This window comes from Corvus moneduloides, chromosome 14 (assembly GCF_009650955.1).
Source record: "Corvus moneduloides isolate bCorMon1 chromosome 14, bCorMon1.pri, whole genome shotgun sequence".
NCBI lineage: Eukaryota > Metazoa > Chordata > Aves > Passeriformes > Corvidae > Corvus > Corvus moneduloides.
In genome coordinates this window covers 18,898,934-18,917,667 of record NC_045489.1, presented here as the reverse complement: position 1 = coordinate 18,917,667, position 18,734 = coordinate 18,898,934, and the positions used below count along the sequence as shown (strand labels likewise).

Here is an 18,734-nt window from a genome sequence, read left to right as displayed (position 1 = left end):
ACTCCCTGATCTCCTGCACTCTTGGTGGAGTGACACAATTAATGGTGATCACATCCAGTCCCGATGGTGCTGTGGGAGTGGGAACAGGGAATCCAGCGTGGATTCAGTCAGGGCTGCACCTCCTCCTGTGTTATTTGAATGAGCTGGACCCAAAACACAGAATATGCTGAGGTGGAAGGGACCTTCACTAATGGGGGCAGGCTTTTGGGGCCAGGAGCAGCTGTGCATTTAAGGTAAATAGTTTTAAACTGATTTCTTTTCATTAAATAGAGTTAAATGGTTTGCCTTTTCTGCCAGGGAAATGTAAAGGTGGGGTGTTGGAAATAATCTGTTCTTGCATCAGGAAGCTGCTGCAGGGTTCCTGGTGTTGGGCTGTGGGGTTTACTGGTGTTAAGGGATTTTTCCCAGCCACAGTGTAATAGTCCAGCTCCTTTCCTGGGAGGAGCAAAGACAATTACACAGTTTCCTGCCTCCTGGGGTCAGGTTTTTTTTTGAGGTGACCCATTCTGGGGGCAATAGCTGCTACGTGGAAAGAAAAGGTAAAGACCACACCTCTAACCCATATTTTTCAGCAATACAACAATAATTTATAAAGGCATCAAAACAAATTCAACATCTATTAACAAGCTGATTTTGGAAACAAAATTTAAATTACAAGGACATTTCAGTGAAGTTGAAGGCACCTTGAAAGGAGATGGAGTAAAAATGGTTCTGCAGCCTCCTCCTCCCTCCCACTGCCCACATCAATATTTACTGCTCCAGGCACAGATTCTGCACATTGATTAGAAAGAGATAAAAAACTGCTTCATGTTTTTGTGTCCCAGCGAGGTCAATGACGAGTTTTCCTTTGGGGATTATTTTTCTCTTGGCATTCAGCAGAACAACAGGAAAACAGCCCTGGAGCCCAGGTAGCCCCAGTTGTGCTGTCACGAGTCCCCAGGGGTGTTCCCAGCCAAACCAAGGCTGCTGTGAGGATGGATCCACGCTCCTGCTGGGTCCTGGGCTCTGGGCCAGGCCCTACTGTCCCTGCCCACAGCTCAGGAAGTGAAGTCACTGTGTGTAAACAAGGCCCAGGGACAGCAAATGACAAACTGCCAGTCCAGGAGAAGCTTCAGCCAGGGCTGGCCTCTTCCCTGCAGGGCTGCTACAAGGAATTAAACATTCATTCGAGGCAGCATTTGGACAGGGACAGACTCCTTGGATTCTTACAAAGCTGCTCCTGCAAAAGGTGTGGCAGAGGCAGCACAGGAGGAGAAGATCTCTCAGTGCAAGCTGGTTTGAGAAAAACCCATCATTTCTACTGCTCATTAAGCTGCTGAAAAAGGGAATTGCTTCAGGTGGAGTTTGCAAGGAGGAACTTTCACAGTGTCAGAGGTCAAACCAACCTGCCCAAGCTTCAGTTCTTTAATTCTAAATTTGAACTGCACAGTGGGTTTGAACTGAAGCCAGGCTGGGCACAGTCTCCTTCTGGAGGTGACATTTCCTGCAGCCAAGGATGCTTTGAGCTTCCCCTGATCCCATGAGTTGGTATTTTGCTCCAGCTGCAAGAGGGCCACGAACAGAACTGCAGGAGAAATGTCACCTGCCTGGCAGTCCAGGTGCTCCTGCCCCTGCCTGACCTCTGCCCCTCAGCACTGGAAACAGATGAAAGTAAGACAGGAGGCTGGGCCAGGGGAGTCTGTTACCAGCCTGTTCACTTCCTCACCCACCTTCTGGGGGAAAAGCTGCTTTTATCCATCCTAAAACCAGGGCAACTTGTGTGCAGCAAGAGTGAACCTTGCCCTTGACCTTTGGTAAAGTCACTGCAACATCGTATTACAGTCAAAGCACTCTTGCTGATACCTTTCAGAGAGGTTCTTTAAGCTGTTGAAATTGTCCCTTTGCAATAAATCAGTGGAGCTGGCAGGATCCTCAATCAGGATTTGTGACAGGACCCTCATACAGGTAACACAGCTCCTCCAGGCTGACTGTGGGGTTCTGATGTATTAACACATTCCTTGGGTTACTGACACCTAAAAGGAAGAGGACTGGGAAATCCTGGTAACTAGGAAATGCCTAATTGGCTCCCCATCCTTACAGATTTAGTAGCTGCTTTTAAAAGCCTTTGTTTTAACCCATTCAGATACTCAGTGGAAAGCAGAGCCCTAAAATCAAGGAAAGCCTCAGCAGCCTCCAGGGCAGGTTGTGGAGAAACTGGGAAGAGCTTTCTCTGCACCACCAATCCTAAGGAGCTTTAATGAGCCTGGGAAGCTCCGACAAGTGTTGGATTAACCCTTAACTTTGAATTCAACATCCAGATTTGTTGGTAAAATGTTTTCCACAAAAAGGAAGCAAGGAGTCTTCCACGGCAATGTCCCAGGAGTAGGAGTGGAGCAGTCCCTGTCTCTCTGTCAGGGGTGGCTCTGTGTGGTTCCCAGCTGCTGGTGGATACCTGGAAGTGCTGGGGGTTTGCTGGAGCTGTCACACGAGGCTCCCTGGCCAGGACACCACGGTCAGGGTGACTTTGTTCCTCTGCTCCTTCAGCATTGGGATTAATTCCGAGTTGCTCATTCCTATTGCTGGCACTCCGTTCACTGCCACAATTTCATCTCCACACCTGCCCAAAGACAGGATCCAGTCAGGACAAGGGTTCATTATTAACACTGCACCCACGGTCACCCTGAGCCCACCCTGAGCCAAACCATCAACTCCTCCTTGAAAGAACTTTTTCTCTGGAGTCAGAGGGGAAGGGAGAAGGAGGCCCCTGCTGGTGCTGGGGTGGCATCAGTGAGGGGCAGCAGGAGCGTGCCCAGCAGGGCAGGCAGCAGAGGGAGGAGTGGTGCTGGTAAAACACTGATGCCCCAGGTCAGCCCTGCAGCTCCAGGCCCTGAGCTGCTCTCCAGCGGCTCCACTGCCACCATCAGAAGTGTGAGAGGGACCTGCCCCCCTCTGGCACACCCAGCGCCTTCTGAGGGGTGCGAGGTGCTGAGCCCCCACAGCCCTGTCCCAGCGCTCAAACGGGAGCCCAGCTGAGCCCGGCTCTCCCACCTCGGCACTGGGAGCAAAGCCCAGCTCCCTACACGCAGCTGTGTCCCCTCCCTCTGTCCGTGGCAGCCCCGCCTGCAGAGGAGCCAGCTCTGCATCCCAGAGCTACCTGCGGCATCCCCCAGCCCCACCCCTGCTCCTCCCGCTGGGATCTGTCACCACCAAAATCACTTCAGCAAAGCTCCAGTTGAGTTTCCTGCACGGGAGGGCTTTTGTTGCTTGCGTTGGGATACTTTCCCAAATCCCAGAGGTTTTATACTCTGGAACCCCCAAGATTCATCTCAAACCCCTTTCTACTTTTACCTAATTACTCAATTAAACCCTTCACAGTTAGGTTTTAAAAATTCCCGTAAATTCCTTTTCGTTGCATATTTATGGCGGAACCCAAACGCTGCTTAATGCAGGGCTCGTTTGTTACAGGTTTGGCAACAGTATTAACTCTCAAATGAGAGGAAGAACGAGTAATTAACTCGGAGCTGAGCTCCTTCCAAGGTCAAAGAGTCTTGGGAAACCCCCCCAGCACTGGTGGTGGTGATGATGATTCCCCGGGTACCTCACACCTACTTGAGTTTCCTGTCCCGGAATGCCGGAGTCCCGGGTACGATGGTTTTGATGAAGAAGGGTTGGTTTCCTTTGCTTTCCTCAAAGCCTCCCACGATGCTGAAGCCCCAACTTTCCAGGTTGCCTTTACTAAGGACAATATCTTGACAGAAGTGAAGGTAACTGTGTCAAAAACAGAGAGGTTATGAGGAAAATTGCCCAAGCAAGAATTTGTTTTCCCTCATGGAAAGCACAGCTATGTAACAGCCTCATTGTCCTGGTTTTTTTTGGGATTTGAGACACCCCTTTGCAGGGCATGTCAGAGGGTTAATTCTCAAATGGGATGATGCCAGTCCTTTAGAAATCTTTTCTCAGTGTTGTCAGCACTGGTTTAGGAGCTAACAGGAAATCACCCAGCTCTAAAGGGCTTTGGGACCTGCAAGACTCCTGAATAACTTTGTGAATTCTGCTAATGAACAGCCACAGCACCAGTGACAAACCCAACTGAACAGTGAGCAGCAGCTACACCCATGCAATTAATGAGAGCAGAGGGTTTTTATTTCCTCGGTGCACTGCATTGGTACAAGGAAGGCTTTCAGCAGCTGGGCATCACTGGTAGCAAATGTGAGGGGCAGCAGCCTCCCTTCAGCTGCCAGGTCAGAGCAGGGAAGGGCTTTCCTGCAGGATCCAGGATGTCCAGTTCAGACACTGGGCTCCTTGGTGAGAGCTCCCCGGTTTTGGATGCCAGCCAGCGAGGTTTGTCCTCTCAGGGAGCCTGGGGAATGTGAGATGGAAGTGCCAGCAGCACTCGCTGCCCGAGCTGGTGGCACAGAGCCCCGCAAAGCCTTGGCGAGGCGACGCAGAAGGTGTGGCAGGAGCGTCTCGTGTGCTCCGGCTCAGCTCAGGTTACATCCTGGCACCGAGGAGCTGTGAAACTGCAGCTCATCATCACCCCGCTGAGTTATTCCAGCAGCTAAACTTTTCCTAATAAACGTTTTTGCCTCAAGGGCTTTGCTTGAGCAGTTTGCAGAAGAGTTTCAGATTTCAAAAGCCTTCTCAGTTAACTTCTCACCAGGAGAAAGATCCAATTATCTACTTTCAAACTGTAATTTACTTTTGTAGGAGTTTTTCACACATAAACACCAGGAGACCCAGCTCGAGCTTACTGATTCCTCCACGGTTTCCTTCCACAGGCACCACGCAAGTGCAAAAACACAGCTCTAAGCCATGGCTGTGGCAGCTTCTGCAAATAAATAGCCCCAAGAGCAACAGCGGCAAGTGCTATGTCAGCACAGAACATAAATAAAAACATCAGGCACATCCTCCAGGAGCTGGAAAGGGCTGTTTGCTAGGAATCAGTTTTCCATATTAAAAAGGGGTTCTAGGAAGAGAAACTTTAACTCACTACGATCAAAAAGGACTGTGGGAAAAGAATTGGAGAGTTTAGGGAAGGTCGAAGTGCAGGTTTTATGGTGCCAGGCACGCTGCTGAGCTGGCAGTTCCCAGTCCCTGTTGGAATTTGGAGCTGCAGCAGGGCCGGGACTGGGAGCTCCTCACGGTTATTGTGGGAAGAGTCAGACTGGAGTCAGATAAACCCCAGGGAAGAGGGCAGCAGGAAAACTGCTTTTCCACCCCAAGACTTCTCCACAAGCCACACAGTGCACTGCGCTTTCAAGAGGCAAAGGTTTTAGAGAGAAAAGATAAATCAGTCTGTAGAAGTTTTGTTTCTGGTGCCTTTGGGATCCAGGGTGTGTTGGATTAGGACATGGGCCCAGTCCAAACCAGCTTTTGAGATGGCATTTTACACTATCAGTGGCTGCTATGGATTTAACATCACACTAGGAAGAAATCAAAGTTTCTGTTTAACAGAAACAGAAGGCACAGATTCAAGAATCGAGGCCTGAATGAAGCACTGGGGGCTCAAGCATTGCAAGGATCAAATACACTTCCCTAGCCTGAGCACTCATTTCAACTCACACCTTTCAGCATCAAGTCTGGGTTCAAACTAGAAAGAAATACATTCCTCTAAAAACAAAGGGGTATTTCTGCTGGAGCAGAGGAATAACTGAGGGGAAAAAGCTGAACAAACCCAAAACCACACATACAATAAGCTTGGAGCTTTCACCCTGCAGGACGTTCCAACACAGTCAGGCCAGGGCAGCCAAAAGGAGCAGATCCCAGTGGAACAGCTGGTGCTGAGGGCACAGGGTCAAGGCTGGGCACGTTTCTGGGGGTTTCTGTGATGTAGTGTCAGTGTGGTGCACACAGGGCCTGTGCATTGGACGTGCCTCTGCAGCACTGGGGGTTTGGCCCTGCAAACCCAGTTAGGGTGGGTCAGGAGCTCTCTGCAATGGGAACCAAACCACAGCACGTGGGGGCACTGGGATCTCACTGCAGCTGCACAGCCCTGAGCCAGCTTGAAATGCCAGAGGCACCCTGAACATCCCCAGGCAACAAACACGGGCTCTGTGGGTGACCAGCCAGTTGCTACCAGGTCTCACTGGGAGCAGATGGGAAAAGGAGAGAGGAAGCTCAGGAATTAACAGCCCCTTTTAGTGCTGGCAACAGGAGGAAGATTCTGTCAGATCCTGAAGTGGAATAACCTTGCTGCGTGCCTCCTACCAACCCTCACACCCAGAACTGCAGACAAATTCCAAGGCCAGAATTCAGGCTGGAGTAAAAGGAAGCGAAGAGCAGAAGAAGGGGCACCTGGAATCACTTCTTGCTTCAGGAGTTGCAGTCAAATGAAGGGGGGAACATCAATGCCAACAGCAAAGGAGTTTCCAGGAATGCATTAAATGGAGGTAATGTCGGACACTCCTGAAATGAAGGCAGGGGATCCAGGAGCAGAGAAGACTCCAGTCCCTGCAGCAGAGTGTGGGGAAGCTGCACGTCACCCGACAGCCAGAAAAATTGGGAAAGGAAGAAAAGAAGCCCAGCCAGGTTTTGCCTTGCTGAAGTTCACTGCAGCAGCAGCACAAGGAGCAAACACCAGGTAGCATCGAGGGTTTGTGCCCAGGTTTGGGCTCTCCAAACCTGGAGAGGTGCAGCTCAGGACCAGCTCACACCAGACCTGCCTGGAGCAGCCCAGCCAATTCCTGGGAGAGCAGAGGGAGATGGGAGGAGGTGCTGAGCACAGGCCAAGTACAGGAGACACAAAAGCTGCCTTTACCTGGGCTGGTTCGTTGAGCATTTACAGGCTGCTAGGTAACACAACAGAGGCTTTGTGAGTGGTTCCTCTTTAGGTGTCTCAAGAAACAAGGCTGTAAATGATCCAGGTGTCCCACAGCTGGTTTGGCTTTATGTTCCACCTGCAGATGCCCCTGCACTCAGCTGGGATGACAACAGACTCTGCCTTTCACAGTGTTTTTTGTGTAACTGCAAAAGGGAGGGAGCCAGAGGTTCACCTCTGCAGGAAGGAGAGGGAAATTCAAGCTTCACTTGGAACTTACCAGGTTAAAACCTGTGCTAAGGCTGTGGTGCAAAGCTTTGCAGCAGGAGAACTCAGCTCTGCAGAACCATTTGTGCTTCATGCTGAAGATGACACAGTTACAACAGCCAAGAAGAATTAGACTGAAAGAATGTCTGCCCCTAAGTGAGATGATCAGATTAGAAACTCCCAGACAGCCCAGGTTGTGTTAGGGGATGCAGGAAGAGCCACAGAGAGATTTCAGTCAGTACTTTAGCAGGGACTGTATCGAACATTGACTATTTCTCTTTGAAAAAGGGGTTTCAGGGCTTCTAAAGCATGGTTACTGTCCAACAGGAGTGTGGGAATGATGGCTCACTCCATAAAAACAGTGGAAGTTCCTTACATACTCATTATTCTATGATCTCATTGGCAAATAAGGCTTTCCACTGCCTTACAGCTAAACGGGAATACCAGGAATGCTTCCAAGTTCATCAACAAAGTAATTAATTTCTAGTGTTTGAGTGAAAGTCAACCCAGTAATTAACAGCTCTCTACACAGTCCCTGACAAACATACCTAGGCAATCCCAGCCACGTGATCCAGAGGGGAGACCAGCTGAATCCCTGCTCCCTGATGTCCAGGGCTGGCTCTGGGGAGTTCAGGGAGAGGATTTCCAAGGCTTTCAGTGTGACTGAGTGGGAAGCTGCATTGGATTTCAGTGCTGAGACAGCTTCATAGTAGTTCAGATGAGTCAAATCGATGCCGTTTATGCTCAGAAGTACATCCCCTGGGGATGAAATCAAACGGGATTATTACAGACCTTTGGCTATGGAGCCCATTCCAGCATCAAGGGCTCATGTGAACCCTGTTTCCAGCCTCTCTTCAGTGTCCAGGTCCAGCTTCCACTGAAGAAAACCCACAGTTCCTAAAGGATAAAGGGTCTGAGAGCCTCCCTTACCTCTCTTGATTCTGCCATCCCTGAAGAGGCATCCAATGGGCTGCACACTTGTCACATAGATGGGGAGCTTGTTTTTGTTATCCCTTCCACCTCCAATTGTGATTCCCAAAGATTCCTTTGGCTCCTTCTTTATTGCTACTGTCTTCTCATGACTTACATATCCCTGAGGCAAATCCTACAAAGGAATGACAGTACAAAATGCAGCTTCATTAATGCAATTAACAGGAGAAACCCAGCTCTGGAAGACAACATTTGTATCCTTAATCCAGAGCATTCCAGCAATGTTGCTGGCCAGCAAAGTCAGCTTCCCATGTCCTTGCTGTGGGTGGGAATCCAGAGCAGCATTCCTAAGGTGAGCCACCAGAGCTGAGGCAGTGCTGTCCTAATGATCCTAAATCCATTTGCTGTAGGGAGATGCTCCCTCTGAGGAGGGGAATTTTGCACTGAGGAACAAGCTATGAGCTCATCTCAAGGCTGCTCATGCCAAGCAACGAAGCTCTCCCTGATTAAATGTTTAGGTTACAGTGAAGGCACACATCAGAGCACAGCCTGTATAAACAGGGTGTAAATGCTGCTCAGGGATTTAAATCCAGGAACCACACTGCAGCCACGCAGGACAGCTGCTCCCAGAGCTCCAGGGACACTGAAACACACCAGTCTGAGCAGCTGCAGCAGGTTTGTCACTCAGCTGGACATTCTACACACAGATTTTCTCTCTGGGTTCACCACACTGGGGATTGTCCTCTTGCTCCTGCTGCTTGTTGTGCCACACAAAGGGGTGGCAGACACACGCTGCAGTCACAGCGGGGTCACCTGGGGATTCTACTCCTGGACCATAAAGGCCTCTGGCTCCACACCAGCTCTTGTATCACTCCATGTGTGGGGCTTGATGCATGTCAAGAAGCAAATCCCAAGCATCTCATGGATGGCAAATTCCTCACTGCCCTTTTCCAGACTAGAAAGGATTAAACACCAGCTCTGCATCAACACTGAAGAAATTTTGACACCTTTTTCCCTTAAAGTGATGTTTCCCTGTAGATGACAACCTGGTCCTCCAGTTCCAAAAGCTCCAAACCTGCCCAAGAACTGGAGCTGCTGATCAGCCTTCTGTGATCAAACACCATCACAGAACAGTACAATGCATCTACTAAACCAAGAATAAGCAGCACCTTTGCCTCATCTCCCAGCCCCACCTTCTGGTAGTTGGATTTTCGTCTGTAGTGGTTCTGGTCTGGTCGCCTCCGGTGGTGCACTGGGCTCCCCCCATTGCTGCTGCTGCTGCTGCTGTTGGAGGTGCTGCCATCCTCCACTGGCTCCCCCAGCTGCACCCCAGGCTGCCTCAGGATCACAAAGTTCACTCTGGATTCAGTGGTCTGCCCGGAGAAACAAAGAGTAGAAATTAAGAAGACAGAAAAACGGGTTAGAAATGAGGGACAGCCCTCATTGCCTTGGGGAGAAAGAAGGGTTGGCATCAGTGCCTACAGAGGTTCTCCAACAGCTCCACAATGTGATGCAAAGTCTTTTGTGAAGAGCCAGGGAATGTGACTGGAAAAAGAAAAAGGGAATTAGCAACCATGAGTCAGAAGGAACAGGAGTAGAGGCAGGCTTCACTCGTGCCTCCCTCCCCTACAAACGCCAAACAAGAGAAGGTGGAAAGGGATGATTAATTCCTGCACTTCGGTATGAACAACCAAAATAGCATCTTGTGTTGTGCTACAGCATGAACAGAGCTGGAACACTGGCTGGTCCACACCATGACCACGACAAGCACTGGATGCTTTTACTGCACAGGAAGCTGTTCAAGCACTGTCCCTCCCAGCTCTGTTCATCTATTGTTCACCATCTCCCATCCCTTTTTTCCCCAGAGTACCTCTGGCCTGAGACTGCTGCCGGTTAAACACTTGGGCAGCTGCATGTCTGGCCTTGGCAGGGCTGCAGGGGAAGTGCTCACTATTGTTCCTGCTGCTCTCCTTGGGTTTGTTCCTTGGGATCACCTGACAGAACCTTATTGTGAAGGACTCACAGGGAAAGGCCCACGTGCTCCCTCCCCGCCCTGGATGACAGAAATGCAGTCGCTGCTCTCACTCCTTGCCACAGGACCCTGTTTCCCTGGTGCCACAGGGAATTCCCTGGCCTTGGAAGATGGGCTCTTTAAGTTCCATTTAAGCAAGGATTTCAATTAGCCCTCAGAGGAACACATCACCTTTGGAAAACTGTTGCAGTTTTACACAAATGTCACTTCTAAAGAGATTCAACCCCAAACCTCATTAAGGCAGTTCTGAGACTTTGGCTGCTGGTTCCAGTGGGATCAAAAGAGTTCCTCATATGGGAGTTGTGTGTGCACACTGCAACAGGAATGCAGCAGCACTTGTGGGATGCAAACAAATTCTAAGAGGCCATAGAACGGAAGCACACGCACAACATAAAAAGGATCTCAGTGCTGGAACTCCGCTCTTTCTCCCATGGCACTGCACTCCTCTGATAACTGTGAAGAGAACTGGCTCTCCCTCCTGCTGACCTCACATCCTTTCTGGGATATAAACAGAATGGGATGAGGTGCATTGTGTCAGGATCTGTAGATAAAAACACAAACTGGAGGCACTCTCCTGGGGAGATAAAGAATTTAAACTGATCTATGTGATATCTGCTGCACATGCAGCAATCCTTAATCCTTTAACCAGAATTCCTTGCCCACTCCTTCCACCAAAACCTCTGGCATGCTGCAACAGGAGCACATTCCACAGGGAAAGACCAACTCTCTTCCACCCATTTAGTACCTTGGAATGTTTTTAGCCTGAAGTGCCCCACGTCGTTTTCCAGTCTCTCTCTTCCCAAATACAGGTAAAATGGGGAGAAAGGGCTTCAGATCAGTCCAAAGGGATCTGTTCTGTGCTGCCAGCCCACCCCATGTCCCAGCCAGCACCTTCAGTGTCACTGTTGGAAGCACAAGAGGCTGCCCTGATGCCTCCCTGTCTGCTGCAGTGCATACCAACATTGCCTCTGCAAGGCTGAGAGGCTGCAAACACCACCCAGGAAATCCAATCTCCTCAGATGAACTCCTGAGCCATGAGCCACTGCTTCCCCTCAGCCCTGTCAGGGATGACTCACATGGATTCCCACTCTTGGTGTTTATCTTCCTTTGGAAGCGGTGCTTCCCACACATCCGCAGGGGAGTCGCTTTCCATGCGGGAGATTTGGGGCAGTGCAGGTTGCCCTGGTGCGTTCTGTTAGCCCCAGCTCAGAACAGGAGCCCTGGATCAGCCACACAGAGCCATTTCCACACAACCTCTCCATGTCTGAGCTCACCTGGATTATCTGGGCAGCAGCCTCAGGAGTTCCTTGCCTCAAATCCTGGCCATTTATTGACAGGACTCTGTCGTTCCGACTCAGCTTTCCATTCTTGGCTGCCAAGCCTCCCTCTAAGAGGTCCAGAATAAAAATCCCTGCCTCGTCAGTCTTCCTGATCAGTTTGATTCCCAAGGGTTCCGATCGGTCTCTCTTCACCAAGGTGACGTGGATCACTTCCCGGTTTGTAGCAGTGGGATCCTGCTGTGCAGTCTTGTTGGAAAAGCCCTTCTCCTGCAGGACCATGAGGTGGAGAACAGGGCCTGGGTGGCGCAGGAAGGAGACAGCCTGGCAGTGAGTCACACTGCTGATGTTGACGCCATTCACCTACAGAGACAAACAAAGCACTCGCTAATCAGAGCCCACATTAATTAGGCACTGTCCACAGTGTGGGGCATGGCCAGGCTGGAGCAGGATGGGAAACTCCCTGTGCAATCTCTGACTCGGATGCACATTAGCGAGCAAAGTCTTCTAAAACAGAATGAAGAAAGCTGACAGAATTAGACTGTAATTGGTGAATAATTGATGACAGGGACAAGACAGGACAACCCACACAACCAACAAATCTGAAACTGCAAAATGTTCAATCATTCCTTCCATCCCATGGCAAGGCAGATCTGCTTCCAGTGTTCAGTACAGACTGGGAGAAGACTCCAATCTCCACTTTTGAGTGGTCCATCGTCTACAAGCTTCTGGAATCACCCATCCAATTATACTTTTACCAGGGTGACCCTGAGAAGGCAACATTTTGCTTGATGTTGTCATGTCAGACTCTGCAGTCTTTTAGGATGTTAATAGGGCTCCCAAGTGTGGGACCTGCCCTATTTACTGAGACATGGACAATCGAGCTGGATAAAACAGGAGTCACTCCATCGTTCTATCTGAGAAACCAACTCAGAGATCTCATTGGCCACTCGTGTGTGGGGGCTGCCAGCCCCTCCTGATGCCCAATCCCATGGGATAATGAGGATTTACTGCTTGTCAGATGATTGGGCAGCCATGGCTGGAGGTGCTAACAGTTGTCACCACGTGTACAGGGTGTCACCTCAGTCACTCAGGGCCACACGGCCCCAGTGGTGTGGGCAGTGCCCGGGCCGTGGGTCAGGCTGGGGCTGGAGCTCTGCATTACTCACACTTTGGAGCTGATACTCACTGCAAGTCAGCAGCTCTCACCCTGGACCTGCCCATGGAGAATATGCAGCTTAAGCAACACAGTGCAGCAAGCAATTATGAGACTTCCTAACTAGAGCAGAGAAATGGGGCTGCTGTGTGAAATTTGTCAGGTAGGAATCTTTCACTTTATCCAAAATGGTCTAAATTTCAAAAAGCTGTCAAATATCCCAGAGAAATATGTGTCTGACTGGAAGGAACCCCAAAAGTGTGTTCCTGAGCCCCAGCAGACACACAGTGCTGCTGACACAGATCTGATCAATGCTCTAAAACCCTGAGCTGCAGAGATTTCCCAGTTCTTCCAGGCACCCTCCTCCCCCAGTCACGGGAAGCAATGGGGCTGCCAGGGGGGTTTTTCCTACCTCAAGGATGTGATCCCCAGGAGCAATTCTTCCATCAGCAGCAACCACAGAGTCCCGCAGCACCTCCTGAACAACGATGTTCCCTAGGGGGGTGTCCTTACCCCCAACTATCCTCATCCCCAGCTCTTCCTCTGGATCTTCCCGGTGGATTTCAATGGTGGTGGTTTCAGCCACAAGACTGGTTCTCTGAGGAAGGTCTGGTTGTGGAAATTGAAGAGAAAAAGCAACACATTAACAGAATTTTCCTTTTCACAGCACCCTGAGATTCAAACCCCTGGCAGGTTTTGTTCAATGTAGCATCTGGAGGGAAAGCAGCTATCAGGAGACCTAAGGTCACATAAAAAGCTTAAGATCCCTCTTCTTTACAGTTTCTCCAGAATTTCCCCCATTTTCTCCTATTTTATGGTGAATTCAAACTCTTTATTGTTGTTGCTTGGGGTTTATTAAAGGGCATTCAGTATGGTTTGGCTATATTTAGAGGTTTATTTTTCTCCTGTGACAGCTGGCCTGCTAGGAGCAGGCACACAACAAATTCCAATTTCCATGATGCCCATGAGGGAAAGGGACTACCCAGCTGTAATTACTGCTCTGCAACTTCCTTCCTCTAATTTCCTTTGCTCCCCTTTTCCCATCCCCCCTGTAAAACAGGAGGAATGTTTGGCTGTTTCACAGCATACTGGATATTAAGCAATGCTGCACTTTGAAGATGAAAGTTGTTGTGAGCAAGTGGGATGAGATCTCCCAGCACGGGGACACTCAGGCAGGCCCAGCACTGCCTGGCAGGGTGAAGGACAGGTGTCACACCAGAGATGCAAAACCTGCTCCAGGTGTGCTTTGGGAAAAAGCCAGCAGGGAACTGAACTGACCTGTGAGTTACCTCTGTCCCAGGCACAGGGGTTGTCAGCTCCAGCGCCTGCACATGTGGAAGCTGAGCCTAACTTTGAGACAAGGCACTGAGGTTTCCATGCTGCTGCCTCCTACCAAGCTGAGACAAGTGCTGCTACACTGAAGTGGAGATGGTTATTTGATCTGCGAGGCTTTCAGAGCTGCCTGTTAATCCAAAACCTAACTTATGCTAGAAAAACACCAGGAGGGAGGTGCTGACCACTCCAGGATACTGACTGTATATTTAACTCTGCTAACAAGATTAAAAAGAACCTGGAACACTTCCTAGTTACTAATTACTTGGCTTCTACAAGGGCTTTAAGTGCTCCACGTTCACAGTGACAGGGACTGCCTTTGTTTCTCCACAGAATACTGCAAATACTCACTGCAGTCTAGCAGAGACTCTCCAAATGGTTTTGCACAGTTTAGTGCTTGTGAGCAGACTCTGCCACCCCTGGTGCACATGAATGCATCTCCCTTCTGCTCAAGGAAAGAGATGCCTCTGATGGCTACTAACGGCTGAGCAGCATTGAGGATGACTGACAGTGCTGGGGACACTTAAAAATTTAATTTTTTGAGATAATTACATCATTTTTATATCATGAAAGATAAATACGTAGTTCCACTTCGCAAACTCTCACCTTCTTCAGTCTCCTCAAAAGCTGGATTAACCAGTCCAGGCTCTGTAGTCCCCAGTGACACCACAGCAGCTCCAGAGCTTTCTGCCACAAGTGAGGAGCCTCCACTTGGGACCTCTGGATCCTTGGGCGTGTTTGTGTCCCCCTTGGCAGGAGGATCTTCCTTCCCTTTGGAAATGGGATTCTTTTTCCGCTGGAGTTCAGATTTGTATTTCTTAAACCCAGAGCACCTGAAGAGAGATTGGCAGTGACTGTCAGTGACTGTCTCTGCCTGGGCAGGGGACCCAGCACATGAAAGCTCTGACAAACCTGTGGGAAGAAGCTTGTTCCAAATCTCACCAGGGCAGTGCTGGTGCCTCAGATGCCGAAATTGATTCTCATCTGACATTCAGTTTCTACTTATACAAGTATCAGCTTAAGAGCAGCCTTGTTACTTCACTACTTTAGAAATTATTAAGCAAATTATTTGAAAAAGAAGAATGTAATAGAAACAGGAGTCTCCCTTGCTAAATATTTACCTGGCAAACACTCCACGAGGAAAACAAGCCTTCTTAAATATAAGCAAATACTGAGCTCTGTAGGAACTGTACCTCGAAAAAATCTATATTTCTATTTCACTTTGTGAAAGAAAGTGGCTCAAGTTTCAAGCTCAGCCTTGAATTAGGCTTTGTTTTAACCCACCAGCTACACACAAGAGCAGCAAGGGAGAATTGGGCATTTTCTGTTGTGGAATGAGACCTGACCCTGGACCTGGTCCACTCCCAGTCCATGCAGGTGATGGCTCTACCTGAATGGGAGCAGTTTAGCTCCTGATCCCACTGACTGCTCCCCACAGAGATCCCAGAACGGGGATGGAATTGTGCCCTGGATGCAGATACACCATCACCAGCCTGTCTCAGCACTAATGGGTGAGGAAGAACAGCTCTTTTATCATGAGGATTTATAAAAAAGGTGACAGGTGAGGAGGTGATAAATGCAAAAACATCCCTTTCAGAGAGATAAGTGGTATTGGGTGCGTATCAGAGTCTCTTTTCAAATTAAACTGACTTATTTACACTCTGGCTAAAGAAGTCTCATCCCAGTATTACTTCCTCTGGTTTATTCCTACTCATTTATTTTCCAAGCAGTAAAATAACCCTGAACTTAATGACAGCACCTGACTGATGCATTTGTGCACATGCCCTTCTTAAGGTATCAAAACACAAACTCAATTTGCAAAAGGCAGGGAAATCCCCCAAGAAAATAAGTTACTATGCGCTTCTTATTTCCTTAAAACTACTGCTATCAGTTAATGCCACTTAAAACAAAAAAAACCCACCCAAATCCCAGTGCAATTTTCTTGTCTTTTAATTTTCTTCCCCACTTTTCAGTCTGACTGTGCCCACAGGTGAAGTAGGCTGGAATCTTAGAATACTCTGTCCCCAAGAAAGATACAAACAACTGTGAAACACAGAACAGAACGATACAGTTTCCAGGCAGGCCTCTAACGCAAACATTTCAGGTGCCTCCCTCCCCTGTGCTAACTCCTGAGCCAGAGGGATTAACGAGTGACAGCAGTTTACTGATAGCAGGGCAGATTTGCAGAGCAGAGGAAGGCCCAGCCCTGGTGGGAGCCATGGCCCCAGCCCTGCAGCCCGAACACTCAGCCCAGCCTGATAACGAGCAGCCAGTACAAAGGGCTGCCTCAAGAAAAAGGAGATTATAAACTTTCACTGAAGGGAAAGGGGCACTCAAGCACCTTCCGTCCCTTCCCCTGGCTCTAACACCAGCTCTCAGCTCGTGGGAACTGGAGACAAGCAAGAACCACAAGGGTACATCCTTGGCCAGAACTGCAAAGGTATCCTAAGTGTACCTGTTCCCTGCTTGGCTTATTTTTGAAATATGTCATTGCTGCAGCAGCTACAGCTGAAGGAAACAAGCCTGTAGCATTTCTCACTGGCTGCTGACAAAAGGCACCCTGCCAAGGAAGGTCTGTTCCACCTGCAGCAGGGCTTGCACTTAGCTCCCTTCCCTGCAAATCATTAACCAGGTAGGAACAAGGGTTCTCCAAGCACCATGGCAAAAGCTTTGTCACCTGCACTCCTTTTAAAGCAACAATATCCCGCCTGCCAACAGCTCAACCAGCAGTGGAAGCACCGAAAAGTCTCCCTTCCTCTGCACAAGAGGAACAGAAAAAAAAAAAATAGTAATTTTCATTTGCTTCCCCTTTTCAGCAAAAGAATGAGAGAAGATAATGGAATTTTAAGTAGGTGATCCAGCAAGTGCATAATGTGCAGCTTGGAGGGACTTGCACTCTTTGAATCAAAGACTCGTGTATTGTACCTCTTAATTGGACCAATTAAACTGGCAGCACTGCACAATCCCTTGCTTTCAGAATGTTGACTTCATGCCTGTCTTTCTTCCCTACGCAAGGGAAACAAGAATAAGCTTGTTTGTAACAACTCCAGGCCTGGTGCTCCGGTTCAGGACCCACAGATGTCGGTTTAGTGTCTGCCTTCGACCTGAAGGTGAGCAGCTCACCCTTCTCCTCCAGAGCACGCACACAATTACACTGTCTTCACCCACCCACCTCTGCAGCCTCACCCTGGCATCTCTGGTGTCCCACCTTGCCCCAGTTCAGGAGCTGCTCTGAGAATGGATGGTTCTGATGAGCAGCACAACAGCCCTGGCATTGCACAAGGAGCAATGACAGGATGGAAAGGGGAATGCACCTGTTCTGCAGGTGAGCTTCCAGCTCACAGCGCTGCATGGTCTGCTGGCACTCGGCCTTGAAGGGACACAGCACAATCAGCTTATCCAGCAGGTTCCGGACCAGGAGGCTGGACTTGTGGCACTGCTGGAAGGAGAGCTTCTTCCGATCCATGGGACAGAAGTTGTACTCCTGCATGAAGTTCTCAAGGCACTTGAAACAGTACGTGTGTCCACAGGGCGTGTCCATGGGCTGCAGCAGGGGCTGCAGGCAGATGTGGCAGATGAGCTCATCGTCCACCTCGTCCTGGAAGTTGTAGAGGTGATTGTCCAGCAAGGGGTGGGCCTGGCCACACTCACAGCACAGCTCAGTGACCTGGGACACGGGTTCCTCTGCAATGGGGTCGGCCATGGCAGCCAGCACCAGGGAGGAGATTGTCACACAGCAGCTCTGCCACAGACCTCTAAGGAAAGGGAGAGAGAGAGAGATGTCCAGCCAACTGCCTGCTTTAAATCCAGCCAGTTAAAAATTAAACTGTGTTCATGCCTTGAGCTTCTTCCCCCAGAATCTTCACCCCCACCTGCTCCCCGTAGGGCTCTTCCTTCCAGAACCAGCCTGTGAGTGAACAGCCCAGGGATCAGAGGATGCGAGGACCTCATTCAGCACAATATTTAAGCACGTGGATAAATTGAGGCTTAAACTACTTCACACACACACACCGGAGACACAGACTAAATAAACCCCGCCCAACAGATGGACTAGAAGAGCTGACACAAAAGTTGCACGTTCTTGAGGGAGAACAACCCAGCGAGGGAAGGAAAAGAAAGGATACACAAGACAGTGATTTTTAAACTTCCTCTGGCTTTCCAGATCATACCAAATATTTTAAAGACGTGTATGGTGAAAAGCCAGTTTGGGGACTTCTGGTTGTTAGGATTTTTGTTTTGTATTTGGGGGGTGGGGAGGATGAGGCAAAAGAAGAGGAAGAAATTTCAAAAGAAACTTAAATCTAAACCACATTTCCTTCCTTTCAAGCCCACTCCCTTCAAAAAAATTTGTTTTAACAAACAATGCATTGTTCCCCACTCATCCATGCCTAAGTTCCCCCATGGAAACAAATTTCCTATAAAAAGGCTAAAGCTTCCTAAGTGGAAAAAACCTAAAGAATTGTCCACATCATTTGTTGTAATGTTAGAGAAAGGCTTGAGCCTCAGCTCCTTTCAGGCAGGGAGAGGAGGATAAGGGACAAACTGAGTCCTTTGTAGCTGCTGCTCTGATTTTAACAGAAATGTCTTCAGTCACATCCTTTCTGAATCCTGCCTGTTGTAATTAAATATAAAATTCACTTGAGTTTCCTAGCAGATTACAGGCACAGGGATGATTGCAGAGAGGATTTTTTTAACCTGGCAGTTATTTTAATGATGTAGGAAATGTGGTATTAAAGGAAGCAAACTGTATTACACAGTGGGGGGTTTTGTGGTGGTGAGATGTTTTGAGGAGTTTTGGATTGGTGGAGGTTTTTTTAACTTTATGTAAAGAATCCCAGACTCTTTGAAAACAAAAAAATTGCGAAACTGTGATGAAATGGAAAATTTCTGAAAGATGATGTGGAAAATACCGGAAAACAATGGCTTTATCTGGAACAGGTAAAAGCCCAAGCAAGAGGGAACACTGGTCTGCACCAGCGCCTGGAGGACATGGCTGGCACACAG

The 18,734-nt window shown here is 49.0% G+C and overlaps 1 protein-coding gene and 1 long non-coding RNA gene across 3 annotated transcripts in view; both read right to left on the bottom strand.

Moving 5' to 3' along the window:
* Positions 1-562: 562 nt before the first annotated feature.
* The window catches only part of LOC116451124 (ligand of Numb protein X 2-like), a 29,400-nt gene continuing 11,228 nt past the window's right edge, over positions 563-18,734 (bottom strand). For both annotated transcript variants that reach the window (XM_032124258.1, XM_032124257.1), the window contains 9 exons: positions 17,045-17,485; positions 14,337-14,563; positions 12,811-13,007; positions 11,240-11,605; positions 9,127-9,306; positions 7,934-8,108; positions 7,552-7,762; positions 3,589-3,747; positions 563-2,596 (listed from right to left, as the gene is read on the bottom strand). In XM_032124258.1, coding sequence (XP_031980149.1) covers positions 2,461-2,596; positions 3,589-3,747; positions 7,552-7,762; positions 7,934-8,108; positions 9,127-9,306; positions 11,240-11,605; positions 12,811-13,007; positions 14,337-14,563; positions 17,045-17,433 — 2,040 coding nt within the window. In that variant the 5' untranslated portion in view covers positions 17,434-17,485 and the 3' untranslated portion in view covers positions 563-2,460. The remainder of the gene's footprint in view (positions 2,597-3,588; positions 3,748-7,551; positions 7,763-7,933; positions 8,109-9,126; positions 9,307-11,239; positions 11,606-12,810; positions 13,008-14,336; positions 14,564-17,044; positions 17,486-18,734) is intronic.
* LOC116451129 lies at positions 3,846-7,545 on the bottom strand. Its single transcript, XR_004243103.1, has 2 exons — positions 7,017-7,545; positions 3,846-6,897 (listed from the first exon to the last, which is right to left on the bottom strand). It is a non-coding gene; the product is annotated as an uncharacterized LOC116451129 (long non-coding RNA).